Raw genomic sequence first — 23,908 nt, 5'->3', positions numbered from 1 at the left:
CTTATCAGTTAAAACTAATTGTTGGTGAAATTATAAGATTACAAATTACAATTGAAAAATAAAATGAAGAAATTAACTTCACTTCTTGGCTGAGGCGTGAATATCTCGCTCTCTTTAAGGAGATTCAAGCCCACTGCAGTAAATCGTTTCACTGGTCCAGCAGTAGTCCTCTTGACTTGTCCCCTCCAGGATACAACAGTCTTATCACAAAAATGTAACTCAACAAACTCTGGACAAGAGTTGAGTTTAAAGCTCTACACAAAGAACATCTCCCTTCAACTAATAAGAACTCTCTTTTTTTATATAAACTTAACTCTCTCAATTTTTTCTTCTCTTATGTTTCTTTCAAAACAAAGAAGACCTCTCTATTTATAGGAGAGAAAATCATACAAAGATGAAAAATAATAGAATGCCATCATTATCATCATTTAGTGTACCATTATGATTTAGTGCACCACTTATTAGTGATAATTAGATTAAAAATACATAATGGAATGATTTAGTCTTGCACTAAATAAAGATGATAATGAAAGACATTTTTATACACTAAAGAAAGAATAATAAAGATGACATTAAATGTCATCAATGGACAATTGTTAAAATTGCAATTTAATAAAATGTTAAAATGATCACACTAACACTAATTACTAATAGCCAGTCTTAGACATTTATGCCCAAAATTCGAATGAACAAGCTTTTACCTGAGAATAATAATTTATCAACTATTCAACACTCAAATTTAGTCCAAATGAACTCAAATTTAAAATATTAATCCTAAATAATATAAAAACAAACTCAATTAGTAATTTATCAAAATAATAACAGATCTATCATTTTAGCAATTATAAATTGGTATTGTTTCAAGTTTTCCCAGCAACATTATTTCATTTAAATTCACTTTTCATGGAAGGAGGAGGTAATTTGTTTTATTTAATGTTTGCTAAAATTAAGTAGAAGTTAAATAGTAATGTCCAAATAAGTATACTGGCAATTTTTTACCATATAAATGTCCCAACTAGAGCATGCAAGAACATGCTTCATGTTTTTGCACCGATCATTTATTTAATGAAAAATTGTGGACCAAAATACTTTTATATATTGACACCTTATTCGTTGACATAAGTTTATAATTTTTTTTGTCTCACTCGTCATAAGTTTTGTAAGAATTAAATTACGTGATAATAGTAGTATAGTAATTTTTATAATTTGTTATAGTATCTAGAAACCGGGATGCCTTTTCAAGCATATGTTCTTAATCATTATAGGAGAAAAAAACTGATAGTTGAAGTGGAATGGTAGAGTATATATGTGGATCCGCGTGTTGTTTTTGAAAACACGTTATTTCTTCTGAACATATTACACAACTTGTCATGCCTTTATGAAATACATTGTGGGATATTGCCCTCCCGACGTACATTATAGTTTACTACGCCTTTTACGACATAACTCGTAGTATATTATGATACAAACATATAAACTTATATCGCGCCCCATAAATTCTTGAATCTCTTGCAATACGAGATTGAATTCATAAGTCTTATTTGTATTTTATTTTTTATTGGTAAAAAAATTATCTATTATTCAGATATCAGAGGCATAAGTTGCAAAACATTCTCATACGAAAATATAAACTTATATCTCTCGAAAATTGTTTGTTATTTCATTGTCAATGATATTTTTGTCTATTTTTTGGTTACTTAAAATGTTAGATATAAAAATTAAAAACAACAATTTATACATCAAAAGACTCAAAATATTAAGATGATTTCATATCTAAAATTTAGGGTTGTCTAAAGGAGATTTTGAGTTTGTCAAGGGTGAATAGTTAGTGTATATTTCGTATATAGTTAATGCATACTTCATGTATAGTTAAGTTATATTCATTTTTTTGTATATCATAATATATAGTTATATATAAAAATCATGTATAGGTAAACTATATTAAGTTTCTGAGTGTATCATATTGTGTAGTTAGTGTAAAGTAATTGTATACTTTTTTATGATTTTTGCTATTTTTTTTATATAAATAAAAATATAATTATATTTATTGTAAACTAATTACTCTATTATATATATTTGAAACAATCCCAGACTTAAAAGGAAATACTACATTATTAGTCATACATCTATACCATATTTACTTATTCTCTCTATAGTTTGAAACAATTACATATTGTCTCACTAGTTAATTAATATTTCATACCAAATTTTAAGTAAGATACATTTATATATATATATTTTTGCTGTCAAATAATTGAAATAGTAAGAGAGGCGAGGGAGAGAAGAAAAGAGTCATAGTTAGATAGGAGTGATGCGAGTGAAATAATCTATGTATCCCAAATACATGTGAATCATTCTCTGTATATATATACGGCCACCCACAGAAGGAAAACATTTGTGGGAATGACCCATAAATAGCCCAAAGGCCGAAAGACAAAAACCCCAAACTACCCGCTACATTGTAATTCTGATCACCCCGCGGAGAGTCAGTGACAGAGTAGGAGGAGAATCGACGAGAAAAAAATAGTGCTCTCCAATGAATACTTCTCTACTCAACGAAGCCTTGTTGTCCAACTCCTACGACAAGATTGCGGATATTTGTGACAATCTCATGCTTCAGGCAATTTCTCCCAATTTTTCTCTCAATTTATTGCCGCTTTAGTATTGTCCTTTCAGTCGATTTAAGAAAAAAATTAGCTTTTGTTGGTATTCATAGGGTGCTGCTGAGGGAATCGAATTTCAAGATGAATGGCCGTATGCGATTCACCTTCTAGGCCATATTTACAACAATGACATGTAATCCTTTATTTGCAACTTTACTTTGGAATTTTAGGGTTTTAAGTTGGATGATGCGAAGGAATTGATTTAGAATAACATTGTAATTGTGGTAATTTTACAGTAATAGTGCACGATTTCTGTGGAAGAAAATACCTGCAGCCGTAAAGGAGGCCCGGCCGGAGGTGGTGGCAGTTTGGAGGATTGGGCAGAAGCTTTGGACAAGGGACTATGTCGGTGTGCACGAGGCTATTCGTGAATTCAGCTGGAGTCCTGAGGTTCAGCCCATCGTGGCTTCCTTTGCAGGCAAGTTTGTGCATCATTATTCTCCACAGAACAAATAGTAGAGATTTAGTTGATCATATCATCTTCTATTAACTGAACTAGTCTAATCAGTTTTTGTTAAAAGGTTTACATAACTTACTATATAAGGTCCTAGCAACAACCCAGCATTTTCTTTGCTTGTCGAATCCATAGTATAATTGGTTTCTGAAGGATGAAGATGAATGAGCCCATAGAGGAGGTAAAAGGTTGAATACTTAAACAACTAAGACATAGCATCTCTAAGTTATAGTGAAAGTGGAGTCTCACGTCTCGTTCTGGGAAAAAAAGGGAGAAATTAAAGTGAGGACTGAGAATATATTTTGTCGAAAGCTCTATCAAGTAAATTAATACTTTAGTTGCTATTTGTCAAAGGATCAACATTCTTTTTTAGGACTGTCAAAAGCCTAGAAGGATTTGCTGCTACAACTAAGAATTGGGACTTATAAACTAAGTGCCACTGTGCCAGAGGATCTAACGCCTCTTTTGGATTAAAATTGAATGTGGATCAAGTAAATGTAAGGATTGACAATATATTGCCATTGCGGTGAATTAGTAGAATCTATGAATCTGCACAAATCACAAAGTTGGGCTGTAGTCCAAGATTAGCTATTGGAGTTTGATAATGGCTTGAGACTAGAATGGTGTTCTCTGAACTTATCTTGAAGTCTAGTGTCCACTTTCAGGTATTCAACTTAAGTGGGCGGGGAGAATTGTTCACTATAGTTCTCTATGTCTTGGTACAACATCGAAAAATTTGGAAATGATATCTTTTGTTAGCAATGGGCCAATGTCTGTTTGGTACAAAATGGTCACTATAAGCAGTTATTTAGGATGTGTTTAGTGGTGTGATCCCCTGAAAGGGAGATCATAAGGTGATGCCTTTTTCTCAATCACAACGGTCAATTTTGTTCCTGCTTTGATGTCGTGATTGTCGGTTGGGTAGTATCAGCTCTATGCTTGAATCTTGATATTTATGTACTTATTTATCTAGACAGTGTTGTCAAAGGCGCGCTTAAACCCTGAAGCGAGACTCAAAACGTGTTGAGAGATTCACCTCGCTTTATGTGTGCTTCAGTGTGGTCATCAAGTTTCTAAAGCCTCTTTTGAAGAAGTGACACTAAACAAATGATATTTCACTTTATCATACTTTTTTCAATTTCTTAGTCATATATTTGTCATTCATGTTTATAATTATTGGTCTTGGACTAAACATATTTATTTGTATCTTTTTCTCCCTTTGAGCCTTTTTTCATTAAAGCCCACACTTTATTTGTGCTTTGTGCTTAAAGCCCCAAGCCCCCAATGGACCTTAAAGCTTTTTCACGTTTTTCACCTTTGATAACACTGGATCTATATAATTGTGGATAATGTTCCAATTATGCCTCGCAATCCTATTTTTCTTCCTTGTTAATTTTTTTCTGTGTTCATTTTTGTCAATTACTCTTTATATGAGTTGGGTGAGCTTAATAGGTTCTTTGTTTTCCGCATGTGCAACTGTGACAAGGCGTTGGATTTACTGTAACAAGGGAGTGTGTATACTCTTTGTATAACATTTACTGATGGTGAGCTAGTTGGAGTTCTGTTTTTTTTAATAATTGGGTAACTATCTGGATACATGGAATTTATCATGTTCTTGACTGAGAAAATAGCTATTGAGGAAAAATATCTTTCTGGATATAAAGGATAATTTGGCGTGTCATTTTCTACTAATAAGACATGCAGTAATTTCATCATATTGTTGGGAGGGCTCAAAGATAATAATTGAACCATACTACCTATAAAAAAACAAAGCTATACTACTACTTTTTAATGAGAGGTCAAGGATTAAATGATGTGGGCATATACCAAAATATATGCTCTCCTCAATCTATGTTGAATTCTTCTGTCTGGGGGATTGGTTGTGGGAGAGAAGGAAGCATGGATGAAGTTGTTGTCAGACCATGCTGATGGAGAGGATTGCAAGAGAATTTTCAGCATGCGTAGTTCCAACTCTTAGGATCTTCTGTTGTGGTTAAAAAGTAAATTATTTTACTATTTTTTGCGTTTTGTAATTCATGCAGCATTATATCTTTGTGACAGCAGGTGAAACTAACCACATTATTTTTTTTTCTTGTTCCAAATTATTTGAGGCTGTATGTATAAGAAAATAAAATGATCATTGGCACATTATTGGGCTGGGTGGTGGGGTAGGGGGTTCATATATCCTCAACGTGAATTGGTTATTTGTCTAAATTTTAGACCACAATTGCTGGGAAAATGTTCAACTAGTTGCTAGCTATTTTTCTAAGAAAAGCTATTACTCAAATCTATGAAGGGAACCATAGTATGTATTATGTAAACATAAACTTCAAGTTCTTGTACCTCATTGTTTTCTTCTGACTTCTTTTTGGTCTGCTTGCTATACAGGGTGCAAAGGTATATATGTGTGTACTTATTTTGCTGTATATTTTTGATTTTCATATCATTTTCACGTCATCCTTCTGCAGAATTATACAAAAAAAGAATGTTTGAGCTCCTGCTTTCTGCTTATTCAACCATTAGCACACAAGACTCAGCTCACTTCCTGGGAATGAATGAAAATGATGCTACAAACTGTAAGAATTTATCCTTCAGCGTGTGTGCTTGTAGTCTCAGGGTTCTTTTTTGGGTACATAAGAGGACTAAATGAACTAATGCCTATCAAAAGGGATCTTTATTGTGTCTGCAAGGAGAATCATCTCCATTCTCTTCATTGTCTAGTATACGACAATTTTGGACTTGATTAGCTAGGTATCCTGCCTTTTGATTTACCTTTAAAAAGCATGCTAAAATGTTACTTCTGGTCCTTCTGAAAGGGCTCTCAAATACCTCAAATATAGCTCTCTGCTCTTTGATGGCTTGGTAGTTGTTCCCTTGTCAATTTCACCGCACCTGGTGAGGAGTTTGTTCCTCTTCTAGGACTGACATATACATCTGGGATGCCACATCAATTCAGCAATTAGGCTTATAAAGTGTCCTAATTTTTCCAAGGTCAGCTTTCCATTAACCTTAATTATTCTAATGATGCCATCTAATCTTGCAGTTGGCACTTCCATCACCGATCAATTTGAACTTTCTGGTAGGGAGAACAAGTGAACTGATTAGTTTTGGAGTCATACGCTTGGCTAAACTGTAATTTGGAGAAAGCTAATCCCATCAAAAGTAACATTGTCTTTGATCTTTCTGCGATGAAGTGAATTAATTGTACTTCCTACTTACACACAGCTCAACTTTGATAGCAATCACTTTGGTTGATTGAAGATGATTATCGAGTTGTTGAAACAAGTTAATAAGGGTATATAAGATATTCTAAAATCAGATTGATTTGTTTGAAGCGGTTAACTAATATAATAGGTGCACATCAAACGTTAAGAAGCACATACAGTGAATTCTTTCAAATGCTTATTAATTTATCACTGCATCATCTCAATCATAATGTTTTCATGAGTTTGGTAACAATGAGTTTATCATCTCCCTTTCAGATGTGCTGCAACAGGGCTGGGTGTTGGATTCGGCTTCTCAAATGCTTACTGTGAAGAAACAGGCAGTTATAACAGAACAGAAGTTAGACCCCAGTAAATTACAGCGCTTGACTGAATATGTCTTCCATCTGGAGCACTAATCAGTTTGTTGGTTCCGGTATTGGGTGTTTTTCTTACTCTAAATGGTTGGAGAAATTAGGTGTCAAATTTTTATAGCAACAGATCTAAGAACGTATTCGATGATTATTATCTCTCTTGATAACTATATTTCCTACCATGAAGTCGAGAAGAGTACAGTTTTTTTTGGAAAATTTTCTTCGTTAAGGGGCATTAGTAGATATCGAACAATGTTGAACAATCTTCTTTTATTTAAGTTTTCGTTTTTTCTCTAAGATTTTCCATTTCATTCCCTGCTCTGGTGGAAGTATTTGGAAAACACAACTAGGGCCATTGGAATTATGCTTAAATTTGATTCTTTAAAAAAATCAAGTTTCAAGTTGATAAGTTCTAGCCAAAACACCCATCCAGGTTCACTATTTTCCCAAACTGAGTTTTCTCACCATCTAATGGCAAAGGCAAAACACAGCCTTACAATATGGCATCAACATTCGTTTCTATTTACACTGAAGCTTTCAAAACATTTTGGCCAAAAATCATGGTCTGATCAAGGACTCGTGAACATCAGGCAGGTTTGTAACCTAAATAATGTCATTAAATCTAAATGTAGGGGATATAATGTCTGCACCAATTGTATCTCTATTTCTTCGATAAAGATGCTTGTATGGGTAAGCACAAAAGTGCGTCATCGATTTTCTCGAGAAGGGTGCTAAATAAAAAGTAAACTTTATTTTTTTTCATTAAGAGTCAACCTTTATATTGAGAATTCTGATATCGCCACTACCTATTATGAAAAAACAAATATGAAAAAACAAAAGAGAACCAAAACTTCTTAGATGATCGCATTAAAGACAAATAAGAAACTTAAAGAGTTGAAAACTAGCTTCATTTAGGATTAACTTGAAAATTAGCTGAGAAAAGGAAAAAAAAAGATGACATCTTTACTCTAAAATTCAGTTCACAGTTGGTCATTGTTGTCAACTATGAATACTCAAAAATATCACCAAAATACTTTCACACACAACCAAAATAATCTAAAAAGATAATTTCTTAAGAAAAAAAAGCTCTACCAACCAAACACATACAATTCCACTATTGAGAATTTACTAATGGAGATTCTAGTTAGATGAACCAGATACTACCAGCTATCTCAGACCCCAAAAAACAGTGAAAAAACATCAAAATTTAAACAAGAAATCACCAACTCATTTAAGATTAATCCAAATAAACCAAAAACAATTATTAAAAATTAAACTCCATCAAAATTTAAGCAATCCCCAATTCAGTTTCAGCTGATTTGATTATACCCATAAAATAAAAATACATTCTTGATTTCAAAATTCTACAGAACCAGAAACATAAAAAGCACGTGAATTTGAGTCCTGGGTGTGTCTTAGTAATCAATAAAGTAAGTTAAGAATCACGATGTCTTAAGTTCAAATCCTAATAGATCTAAGTGTCACTTGTGAAACTTTTTTTCTTTGCGTTCGTTAGAGAGTTCAGTTTCCTCATCTTTTGAGGATTTTTTTTTTTTTTAGAAAAAATATTTTCACCAAAAATCGACACAATCCTAATGTCATAATTATCGAGTGGACTGAATATTTGTAAAGTTTGAATGAACAGTATAGACGACAGTGTTGAGATTTAGGGTGTGTACGGTACGAAATATTTTCCTTCTAATGATTTTTGAGAAATATTATTTTTTTAGAAAAATAGGTAGATTTCTTACTTAATTTTTGTGTTCAATATTCCAAATCAAACTATTATCATAAAAATATTTGTATATAATCTATACATATACTATGAAAGATAAAACTGAGGGCTATATAGGGGTGTGAGGGGTGAAAATGAGGCGCATGTGTTGGAGAGTGGGAAAACACAATTAATATGTAATACCACTTATAAAACTTGTTCATTTTCCTCATTTTAAAATAATTTATTTCCTAAAGAAAATATTTTGATCGAACATGAAAAAAATAAAAATATTTTTTGAAAAATGTTCTTAAAAGAATTTTTTTAAAAAATCAATAAAAATTGATACATTAGAATAATTAATTAATTAGATGAAACCTACGTCAAACGTCTGTGTCTTACATGCAATCGTTAAAATGGAGTAGTAAATTTCAAAATGCATGCAATTCTTGAAGAAACTTGTACTAAAAACTTGTGAAATTCAATACAACAGTAATTAATATCTTTAACATTCATCTTAAAAGCATTAATAAATAGTCCACCTACAAAAATAATACTGCTAACTGCTAATACTTGTTCATGTCTTTGTTGCCTCGTATATATCAACGATTGATCGGAACTTCCTCCGTTTATTAACGCAGCCCATTTTATCAACTATTTATCCATCTGAATTCACCTCACGATAATGTTTTAATCTGATAATAATCAAGTTAAAAACAAGTAAATTAGAGATGGATGGAATGTACACCTTATTATTAGTCTAAAAGAAGAGTCAATACATTGACCCTATAAATTAAACATGAGATTATCAGGTAATTAAGAATGATTTTTTTCAATATATATCATGATGGAATAAAACATTTTATATTATACCAATTCACTTAGATTTCTGTATTTTTTTCGCTTGTTTTGATGTTTGAATCTTTGTTGATCGAGATATTCGTATTGGGATTTTTTCTCATTGAGAAACTCCAATTATATTCATCTTCAACTGATGAGAGCCTATCAGTACACTTCAAAAACAAGGAAAATAACTTGATCAACTATAATTCAAAAAAAGTTTTAACAATTTTTATTATGTCAAATAAAAAACAATTCTTGTTTAATATATTGCGTAAAAAACTCCAATAAATTGTTAAACTATATTACTACAAACTTGTTCAAAATTCTCTCTATTAAACAAAAGTCTACGCATCAAAATATTTTGATTTACCTTAGTATATAAGTATAAGGTCGATGAACTGCAAACATTTTGTTACTTTTCATTGCAGTACTCTTGTCTATATGTGAAAATAACACTTCATAAAACGCATAATGAAATTAACAGATACACAGGCAAATAATCGAGATACACACAAATTAATCTGAAATGATAAACACCATGCACCGTCATAAAAGAACAAAAATTATACATTTCTTACAAACTAACAATTAGTGATAAATATTCCCTTCCTTGTGTAGTACTTACTGTATTGTTAGATATACGTAAGAAAATAAAGAGAAGTACTTAGGGCATGAATAGTCACCTTGTAGAGTTCACTGATAGAACGAAATTTTATACTCCTCGGTATTCCTTGCTTCAATCTGCAATTGTCTTCGTCTCTCATGGAAAGTTTCGAGCCACTTCCAGTATCATTATCCTTTAAGATTTTATATAATTCACACATATCAATATCGTAATTATACGTAAAGATTCACTCTTCGATGACCCATGATGATCGATCAACAACATATTAAACTAACCCATGAATATATATATTTTGATTTTATTAAAATAATACAAACTGCAAGCTTTAACAAGAGGTGTGATGGTTGCTTCCATGACTCTAACCCATAAATTACGTATAAATAACTTTATCGTTACTTCGAGAATCTCCACGTATTCATCAGGCAGGTTCCTCATTAATCCACCAGAAGAAACAAAACCACACACCCGGAAGTAGCGTGGTTATAGTCAATATCAATTTATTATTTTTAACGTCTCTAATTCAAAATCGAATATAATATATATACATCAATTTCTCGAATTCAAAACTTCCGATTATAGTAACTATGTAGAATATTTATTATTTAGGGAGCAAATTAAAGGTTATTGGTAAACCTGTTTATTTGAGTTGTCGTCTCAGCCGCTGAACTGAATAAGCTGCAACGCCGCCTTCATCTCCGGTTGCATTCCTCTAGTTTTCGCCATTGACGATGATGTGGATTTCTTCATTATAATTATAAATACTTTGAGATGACTGATCTCTGTAGGTGTTGCTATTTCACGTAGGATGCGGATTTTCTGAATGGAATTAATTACGAATAAGGAAAATGCCCAAACTTACCCTTCTACTATTAATATTGTTTATAGGGAAAAAGGTCAAAAATATTCTTAAATTATTTGAAATGAACAAAAATGACCTCCGTTTATGGTTTGGTCCAAAAATGTCTTTATCGTCAATATTTTGGTTCAGAAATGCCTTTATTATTATTTAATGGGTCAAAAATGCCCTGAAAAGGGCATTTTTGACCCATTAAATAACAATAAGGTATTTCTGGATTAAAGTATTGACGACAAGAATATTTTTGGACCAAACCATAAACAAAAGACATTTTTATTTATTTTAAATAATTTAAAGATATTTTTGACCTTTTTCATTGTTTAACCTCCATTATAATACCGGGACAAAAGTACCACTAATTTTGTTTTATTTTTTTATCTCCTTTGTTAACTATTGACTCATAAGATCTCCATGTTCAAAGACAATTATTACTTAGGCCAATCAGACAAACGAAAACTTATGTACTATTGAAAATAGTATAAATATAATACTCATTATATTTTTGATCTAAATATATCCCTTTAGTTATACTTTTGGTTTACATATATTCTTCTCATTATACTTTGGCAGGAATATGCCCTTCATTTTAACGAAAAGACATATGGCAAGCTCAAAATCAAATGATTCACACTCAATTTTAACTATTCCTTTAAAAAGTCCACCTATTGAATCCATTTTTGACTCATTCCCTTTCCTTTGAATTTTTTTCGAGTAATAACTTTTTCTATTCTTCGTTTTTGTAATTGATTAGTTATTCTTCTTGGAATTAATGACCAGTGAGGTATCGTTTGTTTTGTCTCAAAAAGTATTCAATAACGAACAATGTTTACATAATTAAATGTTAACAACGTACAAATGTTACTTGTTTAAGATTCTTTTTTCATTATAAAATTTTTCAGTTCACAAGATAATGCTTTTTTGATTTAAATGAGTTGTTTTATATTTTCCTCCAAGCCACACAAACATTTTTTATTTAGTAGGATAACAATGTTCAACTTCAACATGGCCAACTTATTTAAGTGATATTATAGATTGTAAATAATTAGTAAACCAAACGAAAATAGAAGTACGTATGTCTTTTTCTTATAGAAAAAAAAGTCAAATGAAAAATGGTAAGCCAAAAGATTTTAACATGTGATGATTTGAAGGCAAAAGAAATTAATAAAAGAGAGGATGGTGAAAAGAATTCAAAGCTGAAGGAAATGGGTTGAAGATTGGTTAAATTAGTAGGATTTTAAAGGGATCGTTTAAATTGAAGGTGAATTATTTGATTTTGAGCTTGCCAAATGTCCTTCCGTTAAAATGAAGGGCATATTTATGTCAAAATATAATGAAAAAGGTATATTTGGATCGAAAGTATAACGAAAAGGGTATGTATAGATCGAAAGTATAACGAGGAATATATTTAAACTTTTTCCAATAGTACAAAATATATTTGACCGCTTTCTGTTTGATAAATCATGCATATTTTGTAACAAATGTTATAAGTTAAAAGGTTGGGTACTTTATTTGGGTGGGAGAATTTTTAAGTTTTCAAACAATTTTTAGCTCAGAATAGAAACTTTCTGGGAAAGTTGACTACTTTTATGGTTAGTAAAATTAGTTTGATGATCTTCTGTGAAATTTTCTGAACTTAGACATAGTATTATGTTTGGAGCCTTCGCACGAATTTCGAGAAAACACACATTTAACTTAATTACTAATTTGGTGTACATATATTGAATGTAATTTTTTGTTGACGGATATTGAAAATAAAACTTTGTAAAGGTAAATAAAATTAAAGAACAAATGAAAAAGTAATTGGCAGGGTTTATAAGGCAATTTAAATTTTAAATTGTAAATGAATTGATACAATTCATCATTCAAATGAAGTGATTTAAATATCGGAAAATTCATATTTGAATTTTCTTCGATTAGAAAATTTCAAATATATTCATCTTCAACTGGTGAAAGGATGTTAGTATACCATAAAATGCGAGAAAATTTGATGAGATAATCAAAATAAGTTCAAAATTATTATTTCTCCTAAATATTTAAGAACCAAAAGTAAGGATGGAACAAACTATTGCCAAATAATTAGAATCTTGTTAAATAAATACTTAGTATTAACAAAATAAGGTAGACATAAGGTTTATATGAATTACCGATGTTAGTGATGGAACAAAATTTTATATTTTTTGATTTTTATTATGTTATACGATAATTTCTATCTTTTTCATCTCTTGTTCAAAGTTTAAGTCATAACCGACACTATTATCATTAAAAATATGATCAAAACTATTCAGAAGACTATCTTCACATGTTTACCTCAGAGTCACTTGAAAAATTTACGTTTGAAAAGTTGTATGCATCCATAGCTTCAATATCAAATACTTACTCATATATTTTATAAGCCAAACCCGTTTGGGATTGGTTGATTTTCAACCCGCCGGGTTACACCATAATAATCCATACTAACCCAATTCTTCCTTACGATTATTTTTGATGTTACAAACATTAACGTCGGCAACTTAGACAATTAATGGCAGCATCAGGATTGTTTGTGAAGAGAGTTCAACATATAAAGAAGTAAGTTGAAAAATGAAGCAAAACGTGTCAGGAAGAAAAAAATTAACATTCATCCGTTAAATTTAACTTGTCTTGTAATGTTGCATTTAACATTTCTTCCATTGAAGACAATGGTGTGCATGCACTCATTCATCAAATTATCATCGTTTATCTGTAATATACAATTATAGTATCATCTTTGTATATATCTTCACTTTTACATTAATTTTAATCGTCAACAAATAAACAACAACAATAATTATACATGATCAATCTCAAACTATTGAGATTTGTTGTATGTGTAATCACTATCATTTTTGCTTTATTTGGTAAATATTTCAATCAACAACAACACATTACAAAAACAAACCACTATTGTTTCTTCCTTTTACATTTTTTTACATGCTAAATGCTCGAGTAAAAGAGTAACTAAGTCGGTGTAGCGGATGATAGCCAGAGATTGATTCCTTTTGTCAATGCTTTCTGATCAATCAGTGCACTTGTATGATTTATAAACTTATGCACAAAAACAAGTTTATTCTATGCACACTCAAAAGACAATGGTTACGATTTCTTGGATCCCAAAAGATTCCTTTTGTTTATATTCTCTCCGTTCTTATTTACTTGTCAAATATTTCCTAATTTGATTTCCTTTTTTACTTGTCAATTTTGATAAATCAAGAAATAACAATTTTTTTCTTTCTATTATACCCTCCATTTATTAACACTGACTTAATGTCTTTAAAAAATGTAGTGAGTAAATATATTTAAAACTCTATTAATTAATAGGGATAAAATGATAAACTCAATATACCAATTATTTTTTTTAATAGATATGTCAAGTAAAATTTGACAAAGAAAAAAAAAAGATGGAAGTATTAAAAAGCAGATTTGTTCTACAATAACTTCAGCCACATGCGAGGCGGCCATTGAGGCCAAGGAAGAAAAAGGCTAAATATAATAGACGCAGTCTCCATGCCGCCTTACCATATATAAAAAAGGCTCCATTCAATTAGTTAAAGCGTTACGTTATTTTTTTTAAAAAAAAAATATTATTTCTAGTTCGATGTCTGATGCTCATAATGAGGTTAAACTATATTCAAATTTGCATTAAAAAATTTCACCATAAGGATAAAACGCTCCCGAATAATTAAGGCAATTCTATAATCTTTATTAAGACTTAAAGTAGTATTTAACAATCAACGGCCTTGTTATGATGTGCAATTACATGTACTCGGGTTAATTTTGAGTATCATTTTTCAACTAAACAACAACACTTCATTCACACAGATGTTACCAAATTTCTTCTTCTTTTTTTCTCTACAAGAAGGGGAAACGATGGTCATATTAGCAATCAAAGATGAATACTCGTGGGAAGAAAACATAGAATTCTATCTGTTATAGGTTGAATCAAGATAATTGTTGTAGGTTGAATCAAGATAATTGGAAGTGGTCACACATTCAAAAATATGGCAAACTAAAATACTTTTAAGGATATTTTGCATCCTATTGAGTTCTTTTTGGGGATGACCGGGAAAAATCTAAGTCAACCAGAGTCTTCAAAAACTCGGTGATGATTGACCCCACTTGTTATCTTTCCCACTTAAATACTAAACTTAGTTTTCTTGGTGCTATATTCAAATTTGTCATGAAATAAGACACAGATCTCTCCCTCAACCTTTACCAATTGAGCTAATACCGGGCTTACAGATCTATGATCACTTGAGTAGTGGAAGGAATATCTATGCACGAGTTAAAGGCTCTCAAGTTGATAATGTGTATATATTGTGCAGGTTTGCTAGCTAGTAAAAATAATTTAGAATTGAATCATCTTAAAACTTTCATGATACCTACAAATATAAGCTTGAACTTCTAATTAAAGGTGCAGGCAGACACATAAATTGAGAAAAAAATGAGCTATGAAATGAAACCATTGCGTACGTTGTTGATCAAACTCAAAAAAAAAAAGAAAAATTAACTAAGTTGATGTACGTAATTGTCTGATCAATTTCTTGATAACCAACATTACGTCCAAACTAACATGCCTTTTAATTTATGTACCACAAGTAATCATCACAAAATTAAACGAATGACATGATCAATTACATATATATGCAATTCAATTGAACCTTCTAGTATTTTGATTTTATTAATTTTCTATGTCAGAAAGTTTGAATTCAAACTAAAGGTTTAACAAGAATATTCTAGAACACTCGAGAATTTCCCCCATTCAGTACTCACCCCGAAACCCAATCCACCCAATGAAACAAACGCACATATCATGAACATGAACATTCAGTTAATTGGTTAAACGATAATTTGAAAAATAAAAATTAAAAATTAGTGGCAAGAGAAATGGAGAAAGGGATTAATAGTTAGGAATCGAACTCAAAAGTTCATATAATCAATTAATTAAGCTACTAATATTTCTGAATTAAAGGACAATAACTCGATATACTACACCAAAATATCTACAATAACATTTATTGATATCGTTCGATTAATATACACACGAAATAATTTACATATTTTGTTTATGCCAAAATAGATATATATGTGTTTAATTTCTGGATTTAAACTTGCGATGTTTATTCTTAACGATCAAAGGTTTTGTAACCTGATAAAGTGCCGCGACGGATCGGAACTTCCTTTTCTTACCTGGAGAAGCTTCGTCGAAAATCTCTTCCATATTCACGGCTGTTGATGATGATACCTCCGCCGTATCGCCGACGCTTTCTTCTTCGCCGTGCTCCCTTTCTACGATCAGTACTACTCTTGAACTGTCGCCGGCGTTATGGTAAATGTCACGGCTGCTATCGGAATCGCCGCTGAGCTGTATAAGCTGCAACGCCGCGTTCATCTCCGGCTCCGTCAGCTTTTCCGGTTCCGTTTGGATTCCTCTATTTTTCACCGTTGATTTCTTCATTTATGGCAAGTCGGTGTTTGGTTTGCGGGGAAATTGAAGAGAAAAAGAATTTTTGTGGGGCTATTTGTATTTCCTCAGGTGGGGGTGGGTAATGACGAAAATATCTTTGAAGTAAGCATATTTTTTTTAAGGCTTGTTTAATAAATTAAGTAATCGCCAGTTTCAGAGATTTTTTTTGAGGGACAAGATTGTAATTTACGCAATTCTTTTGGTCTTTTCTTTTGTTGTTTTTTCGGTATGATCTGGTCATGCCTTTTGCTCTACGTAAAGTTTAAACCATAAGCTATTTGAGCAAAAGCAAGAGTTTGAACGATCCAACCCCAAGCTAGAAAAACTTTATTACGTGCCAATAAGATTTTATTTTCAAGTCAAAATCAAATAATTAAATTAAAATAAAAAATAAAAGGAGTTTCTCTTCAAAAATAGACCCCGGTCTTACACTTTCGTGTCAACAAATTTTGGATCCACATTTTTGTGTGAGACAATAATATATGTTTACGTATATAATAATTAGTTTCAGTTGAATGAAATACGTACCACCAAAGATGCGATTGGTTTGCTTGATAAAGTATTTCCCACTATGTAGCAAGCAAACAACGTCACAACTCTAGTTTGGCAACTAAAATAACGTGTAACAGACTGGATTTGTTTATAGGGTATTAGTAACGCCAACTTATCAGACTTTAGACTTCACATCACATGAGTTTTTTTTTATGGTTTTCTTCCACGTCACACGAGTGCTTGTGTGTAGACATTACTAAGTTTTTTTGTTTTTTTTTTTCATTATATGAAGGCGTTTGAATTAATTTGTGCACAATTCGAATAGGCTGGTCCATAAATAGTGAGAGAAAGGGGGAGATGGTATAGTTTTTTATGAAAGTGAAACATCGAACTTATGAAATTATAACCATAAAACTGTGACCTTAACCCCCAACATAAATAATAAACGTTCAGAGGGGCAACTGAATCTGGCATCAAAATTAGATAATTATGAGTTTTTGATCATGCTCGATCTTTTCTTCCATCTTCCAAGTAACAAATTACATCGTTGTTTATACGTTTGAGCCCATAACTTTTGTGGATTGCTAAGTGGTAATAAACTTATAAAAGCCAGACCAAACGACCATGGCTTGGCTAGAATGATATTGATCTTCGTTATATGGAAAGGTAAAGATCAACAACAGAAGTTTGTGTATGATCTCAAATGGGCATGTATATGAACTGATTTCAATATCCATTGATAACAAGATCCATTACTTACGTAGAATTTTTCATCACACAAATGTGCACATGAAGGCGGATAAGAACTTATTTTCTTACTTAAGCTTGTTTGATCATATATCCATTCTGTCTCTTGCATCTCAACAGTGAATTTAACCAATGAATTTGCAAAGCTTCAGGGATGAGCGATAGCCAAGTTACCTCCTCAACCCGGAACACTCGTGTATCCACCTGAAGGATTTGGAAGTATGTGTCTTTGTTAGGCGTTAATGAGATGTCTGTCCCTAGGATCTTCATTGCGTATCCCTTGGCATTGGGGCTGAGGATAGCATGCTTCCTTCCTCAATCCAGTCATCGTGTCTCCACCTGCAGGGTTTGAAAATAGTGTCTTGTTAAGCATTGATAAGATGCAAGTACCATACTTCATACAACATTAAAGGTAACATGGCATAATGCCCCACAAAAACATAAGAACAACAGAAATTCACTATGTAAACAAGGGAATGCATCCAAAAACTCCTGTATGGCAACTATTTACGTCCATCAGAAGGCGAAGGCATTGTGTAACGTTATTGCAGATTCATAAGGTTGACTAAGATGAATTTAGATGGAGAAACATGGTTGTTGAGGATTCATGCAGCGAAACAATCGTTTGGACTGGGACTTAGTTGTTCAAAAAACACTAAAGGTTGTGTAAGACTTTCAGTTTTGTTTTTGGGAACTTCATGAAACTCTCATTGATTGAGAACTTTGTGCGACAAACACTAATCAACATTAGCACTTCGGATAAACAAACACAACTACTTTTTTGTTCAACCAGTTGAAACTAATTATTTTACTATTTGCCTATATCTCGCATAATTAGTTTCAACTGGTTGATCATAAAAGTTGTGGGCAAATATCCCAACTTAGATCTTTCTTCAGAAAGGACTTTTTCCATTTGATATTACATTTTTCGTCGGCAAGAACATTTGAATGGCATTCCCACATGAGGAGAAAATTCCTCCAAGTCATTTGTGGGGAGAGAAACCGATCAAACATCTACAAACGTACTTACATAGCCCCAGCTTGTGAAGAGAGTATTCTGAGATCTGTCAACTTTGGAAGACCTTGTCTACACCCAGTAAAGAGAACCTGAAAAGAAACAGATTTTGAACAAGAATGTAAGCACGACAGCACGCACTGCAGAACACTACGCTTCCCTAAATAAATGGAGGAAATATAGAGTGGTGCTGGCATGAAAATTCAGGAAGCGACAACATTTATTTAGGAAAAATGTGATCAACTATATTCCAACAAATTGACAAGTGCAAGGTTTGAAGCAACAAAACAAGCAGGCGCTAGCATCCAAGTTACAGAGGAGTCAAGTTAGAAAGGTTGAGTAATTTAAAGTTTTAAACACAGACGTGCTGATAATGCATCTTCCAAAATGAGAATGAGAAGGTGAAGAGGCTAACGCTGATATAAAGACAAAAAAAATAAAAAAGAAATGTAAAGAAATACAAAATAATTACAGTTGACAAAGTTAGTGTAACCATTTACTCTAGATTACATGGATGGGATAGCTGACAGGTGGTAACTCACAAGAAGCAGAAAAAGTAATGGGAGTGACACATGACATCTTACCATAATAGTAAAAAGGGAAATGATGAATAAAGAGTTCAAGAGCATTTTTTATAAAAAAAAAAGTTTAAGTGCATTTGAACTCTATTAAGTTGGCCAATGTGAATTTCAAAAAATATGAGCAATTTTAGACAGAACTCATTCATTTTGGAATGTCTTGGAGTAAATCAGGTTGATGATATGGTCAGTAGTACTTCAAATTATTTAGGAATATTTCATCAGAAGGTTAAGCTTGCCTACATCGAGGACGCGGACCGAAATTATAAAAGATGCCAATACGCGCTTGATGTACGGGACAACTCCTAGCGGCTGTCACCAAAAAGGTAGCTAGACAGAAGAACAAAGTCAATACTCGCATATTCTAGTTAAAATTCGAACAATCAAGAAAAAATATTCTACTTGAAATTCTGTAAAAACTTGAAGATGAACCAAAACACATGCACTTTCTCAGAAGCTTTAAGAGGCTTCTCAAGGAAGCCCTTTCATCGGCAGAACTTAAATATTTAGACGTAAATTGGTCCCTACATTCCTTCACATCACTGATAACAATGTATAAAGATTTATAAAGTAGTATAAAAGTTTCTCACAAGACTTTCAACAAACAAAACATTGTTTATCATTGTAAATTATTTTCCCATTTCAGTTCTTCTCAGTCAACAAACTCTTCAAATTTTCCCTCCAGCCTCCCATTATTACACTATTCCATGGTATCTTAGCTGATTTTCAAAGACAGTTTCCCCCTTCTTCTTCTTCTTCTTTTTTTTTTAAAAAAAAAGGCACTAGTTTCATGTACAATCCTTAAGTTTCTGATAGTTATCCATCAAAAATCCTGTCAAAATGATGGAAACCTATCAGACTATCAGATGGCATAGTAGACAGTCGGCACATAATGAAACTTATCACAAGATGACCTGGGGTAAACTCATGAAAAGGTAAGTAGAAGGCACCTTCAGTTTTTTTTCTTTTATTTGTTACTTTGGCCTGTTTTCTTTTCTCAAAATGAGGGAGCTTATAACCTGAAAAAAATTAGAGGGACACATGTAATGTTTCTGATGCTAATGAACTAAACATCTTAGAAATGCATGTCTTACAAGTTTGTAAACTAAAGGGCTCCATCCTGTTAATTCCACAAATGACACACTTGAACTTATCAAAAGAGGAATAAAACTACCAGATAAGGCATGAAAAAACAAAACAAAGTGGAGCTTCTCACCAGAAACACCAATGACCATGCTTCTTGAGCTTGATATAAACATACTGAAGCAATCTTCCTCGAGTTCTGAAGCACTTGAAGGGAACGACGATCCGCATGTTCCTTCAGCAGTGCCACAGGAACCAGATAATTTTTTTAATTAAACAGCCACTGGGATATCCAAACTTTTCCGGAACGGTACAGATTGCTTTGAAGATGATAAATCCGGATTCAAGTCCTTTAATGGAGTAAGCCTTACTTTATAAGCTTCTTTTACCATCCCAGCTTTTAGAAGGCATGATGTCAAACAACTTACTGTGATATCATCGGGGACACAACCCAATGATAGCATCTTATCAAAAATGGCCATAGCTTCAAGCATTCTTCCTTTCATGCAATGCCCAAGAATGAGAATGGTGAAGGTGATTTTATCATGGCAACACCCTTTGCTCTCCATTTCTGCTGCAATGACATTTGCTTCGCACAGATTACCAGCCTTGCAAAGCCCATCAAGCACGGGGTTGTATACAAATGGTTGGGGGACAATATCATCCCTCGATTTCAATTGCCTCAATAATTCCCGAGCTTCATTTAGCCTATTCTCCTTGCTCAAAGCAAGGATAAGAACAGAAAAAGTATATAAGTTTGGAGACAAATTTCTAGTGTTCATTTCATCCCAGAGCTTTAAGCCCTGGTCTAACTCTCCAGTCCGACAATAACCGTCAATGAGAGAAGTGAAGGTAACAACATCAGGAGGGTAACCAACAGCACACATCCTCCCATAAATTTTTATAGCAGAAAACATGTCTCCTATCTTGCCAAAACCATTAATAAGAATGTTAAAAGTAACCAGATTTGGACTAATACCATAAGTACTCATTTCATCCATCAGATTTTTAGCCTCATCCATCCTGCCCAACTTGCAGTAACCAGAGATAACAGAAGTATATGTCACAACATCAGGTGACAGTCCATCTTGTAACTCAAGAGCTCCTAACAAACCTCGCGCCCTGTCCACTTGACCAACAGCACATAACCCATTTATAAGAGTGTTATACGTAACAGTATCAGGGAAACAACCAAAACTTCCCATGTCATTGAAAAACTTAAATGCCTTATCAACTCCTCCAACTCGACAAAGCCCACGAATCACAGTGTTAAAAGTGCAGGTATCTGGAAACAATCTCTCTGACCTCAAAATATGATGTTTGAAAAAATCAACAGCTTCATCTACTCTACTTCGTTTCATTAACAAACTCAAAAGGCTATTATGTACAAAGGGCCTAACAATACTACCTTCCTCCCTACCAAACTCAGCTTGAGATATCAAAATTTCTTTGGCAATCTCAAACTTGCTCGCATTTGCAAGTGCTAATATTACACTTTCTAAAATCGAATTTTCTAGTAAATACCCATCAGCTTTCATGTACTTGAACACTAACAGGGCGGAATCGTGAAACCCCATCTGAGAAAGTGACCTCAAAAGCAAATTAAAACTCCCAATAGAATGAACAAGATTCAGATTGATCCTAGTACACTGTAAAAAATGAAATGCCAATCTGGGGTTGTTCAAATTGGTATTAATATGGTGAATAACGGTGAAAGCAATATGTGGGTCTAAATTCTGACGAAAATAATCAGAATGGAATACGTCAAGAGATTGAAAACGGTGAAAACAGAGGAGACATACAACTTTAGTAAACCAAACTGCTTCGGGTCCGTACGAAGGGAAAGATTTTGAAGAAGCGTGACCATGAAACCGAGAAATGAGGAAGACATTGGACGCCCGTTGAACCCACAAGGGCATTATCTCCGGTCGCCGGTCGTAGGGTTTGAATCGATCTTATATATAGAAGCCGGTTTTTAGTCATTCCATTTCACTACCGGAGGTGATAATGTTTATTGGGGTCTAGGGTTTTGGAAATGGGTGATGGAGGAGGCAGCGGCGGCCGGAAAGATGGTCACCTCAGCTTTGTTTGGATGGTGGCGTCAATGTTGCAGGGCTATAAGGTTAAACGCATATTACATCATACAAGTAGTAGTGTTATTTTCCCATTTTCCTTTTCTTTAGTTCCCTTTTGTGAAAAAAATAAAAATATTTTTTTGGGGGTGAAGGGCGAGGGGGTGGGGGAGTTGGTGGATTTCACAAATAGCTACTATAGATATCTTAATTATACGCATTAGCTACAGTTTACATATTTATAGGTTATAGTTATAGTTTAAGATATTTTATTTATATAATTCGCGGATTTGTATAATTTGCGGGTGAGTTTGTATAATTGAGCTATTTTTGTATAAATTCGAAATAACTAATTTATACAAACACAAATATCTTAACTTTAAATAGTTGTACAAATTATATTATACAAAATTACATTATATAAAAGTTATACAAAATATATTATATAAATTTTGAATTATATAAATGTGCGAATTATACAATCTCTAATCGTAATTAACTTTAAATGTTAGTGGCGACTCGAAAATGGCTCAAAAATATCCCCTCCCCTTCCATCTTTTAGTCTAAAAATATCCATCTTTGTTTTTTATTCAAAGATACTTCTCCTTTCATCTTTTGGTCTAAAATTACCCTCAAACAAAATTTAATTGAATTGAGTTCTTTTACTAATTAGTTAATTTTTTTAGTTGTTCTAAAAGATATTTTTTATTTATTCAAATTCTTAATACTAGCTCATCCCAATATATTAAGTCTAACATAAAATAAAATAAAAAATTATTGTGTAAAAATGAAGAATAAAATTCTAAAAAATCTTACTCATATTAGTAAAATAACACAATAAAAATTTATAAATAAACAAAAGCGGAAAAAAAAGACAAGACAAGACACTATTTTCTCATCTCCAAAAAGCAAAATTTCATGAAAGGGGGTTGTACACCTAAAAGGCAAAACTTTGGAGCTCGTGACCAATGTAAAACGAAATCTTATTTTTTGTTTAAACCAACTTTGAATGTAAATATTCTTTGTCCTAAAAATTCAAAATTAAACTTTCATCTCTCTTTTCTCCTCTCAAATCAATTCAAAGCCATTTCAAAAACAACTCAGATTGCCAAATTGAGTTTGGAGAAGGGGAATCAAATTGCAAGAGAAAAATAAATTTTCAACGGGTAATAAATGCTGAAAAATGTAGAAAAATTGAAGGAAAATCAGTATTGAAGTAAAAGTTAAATTTTAAGAATTTTATTGCATTATTTAAATAATAAGAGTAAGAATTTTATTCTCCATATTTACACAATAAATTCTTTATTTTATTTTTAGACTTAAATATTTTGAGGAGAGCTAATATTAAAATTTGGATAAATATTTTTTTTTCGTTTAGAACAAATAAAAAAATTAACTAATTAGTAAAATAATTCAATTCAGTTAAATTTGATTTAAGAGTATCTTTAGACCAAAAGATAGAAGAATGAGTATTTGAGCTAAAACCAAAGATGGAAGGTATTTTTAGATCAAAAATTGAAAAATGGTATTTTGAGTCATTTTCAATAGGTTAAGGGTATTCTTTGACCAAAATGTGAAAAATGAGTACTGCCTCCGCCCCATGTTAGATGGCACCTTACTAAAAATATTTGTCCATATTACTTGATCACTTACTAAATTAGGATAGAATTAATTTTTTTATTTTTATTTTACCCATACAATTAATAT

General features: G+C 32.3%; 2 protein-coding genes across 4 annotated transcripts; one reads left to right on the top strand and one right to left on the bottom strand.

Annotated features, from left to right (window-relative positions):
- Nucleotides 1-2,405: 2,405 nt before the first annotated feature.
- LOC129885807 (COP9 signalosome complex subunit 8) lies at nt 2,406-6,939 on the top strand. Its single transcript, XM_055960239.1, has 5 exons — nt 2,406-2,620; nt 2,717-2,796; nt 2,900-3,081; nt 5,586-5,693; nt 6,600-6,939. Exons 1-5 carry the CDS (start codon nt 2,537-2,539, stop codon nt 6,737-6,739), a joined length of 594 nt encoding a protein of 197 aa, XP_055816214.1. The 5' UTR covers nt 2,406-2,536; the 3' UTR covers nt 6,740-6,939.
- Nucleotides 6,940-17,418: 10,479 nt separating this feature from the next.
- LOC129885806 (pentatricopeptide repeat-containing protein At2g06000) lies at nt 17,419-22,294 on the bottom strand. Of its 3 annotated transcripts, XM_055960236.1 has the most exons (4): nt 20,263-22,294; nt 19,997-20,065; nt 18,484-18,560; nt 17,419-17,792 (listed from the first exon to the last, which is right to left on the bottom strand). In XM_055960236.1, exon 1 carries the CDS (start codon nt 22,046-22,048, stop codon nt 20,402-20,404), a length of 1,647 nt encoding a protein of 548 aa, XP_055816211.1. In that variant the 5' UTR covers nt 22,049-22,294; the 3' UTR covers nt 17,419-17,792; nt 18,484-18,560; nt 19,997-20,065; nt 20,263-20,401. The 3 variants fall into 3 exon arrangements, with proteins under 3 accessions (XP_055816211.1, XP_055816212.1, XP_055816213.1); XM_055960237.1 differs by lacking the exon at nt 19,997-20,065; XM_055960238.1 differs by lacking the exons at nt 17,419-17,792; nt 18,484-18,560 and adding an exon at nt 19,150-19,878.
- Between the last annotated feature and the right edge of the window lie 1,614 nt (nt 22,295-23,908).

This window comes from Solanum dulcamara, chromosome 4 (genome assembly GCF_947179165.1).
Source record: "Solanum dulcamara chromosome 4, daSolDulc1.2, whole genome shotgun sequence".
Taxonomy (NCBI): Eukaryota; Viridiplantae; Streptophyta; class Magnoliopsida; order Solanales; family Solanaceae; genus Solanum; species Solanum dulcamara.
The sequence above is the reverse complement of the archived record's forward strand: the minus strand, read 5'-3'. Positions and strand labels throughout refer to the sequence as shown.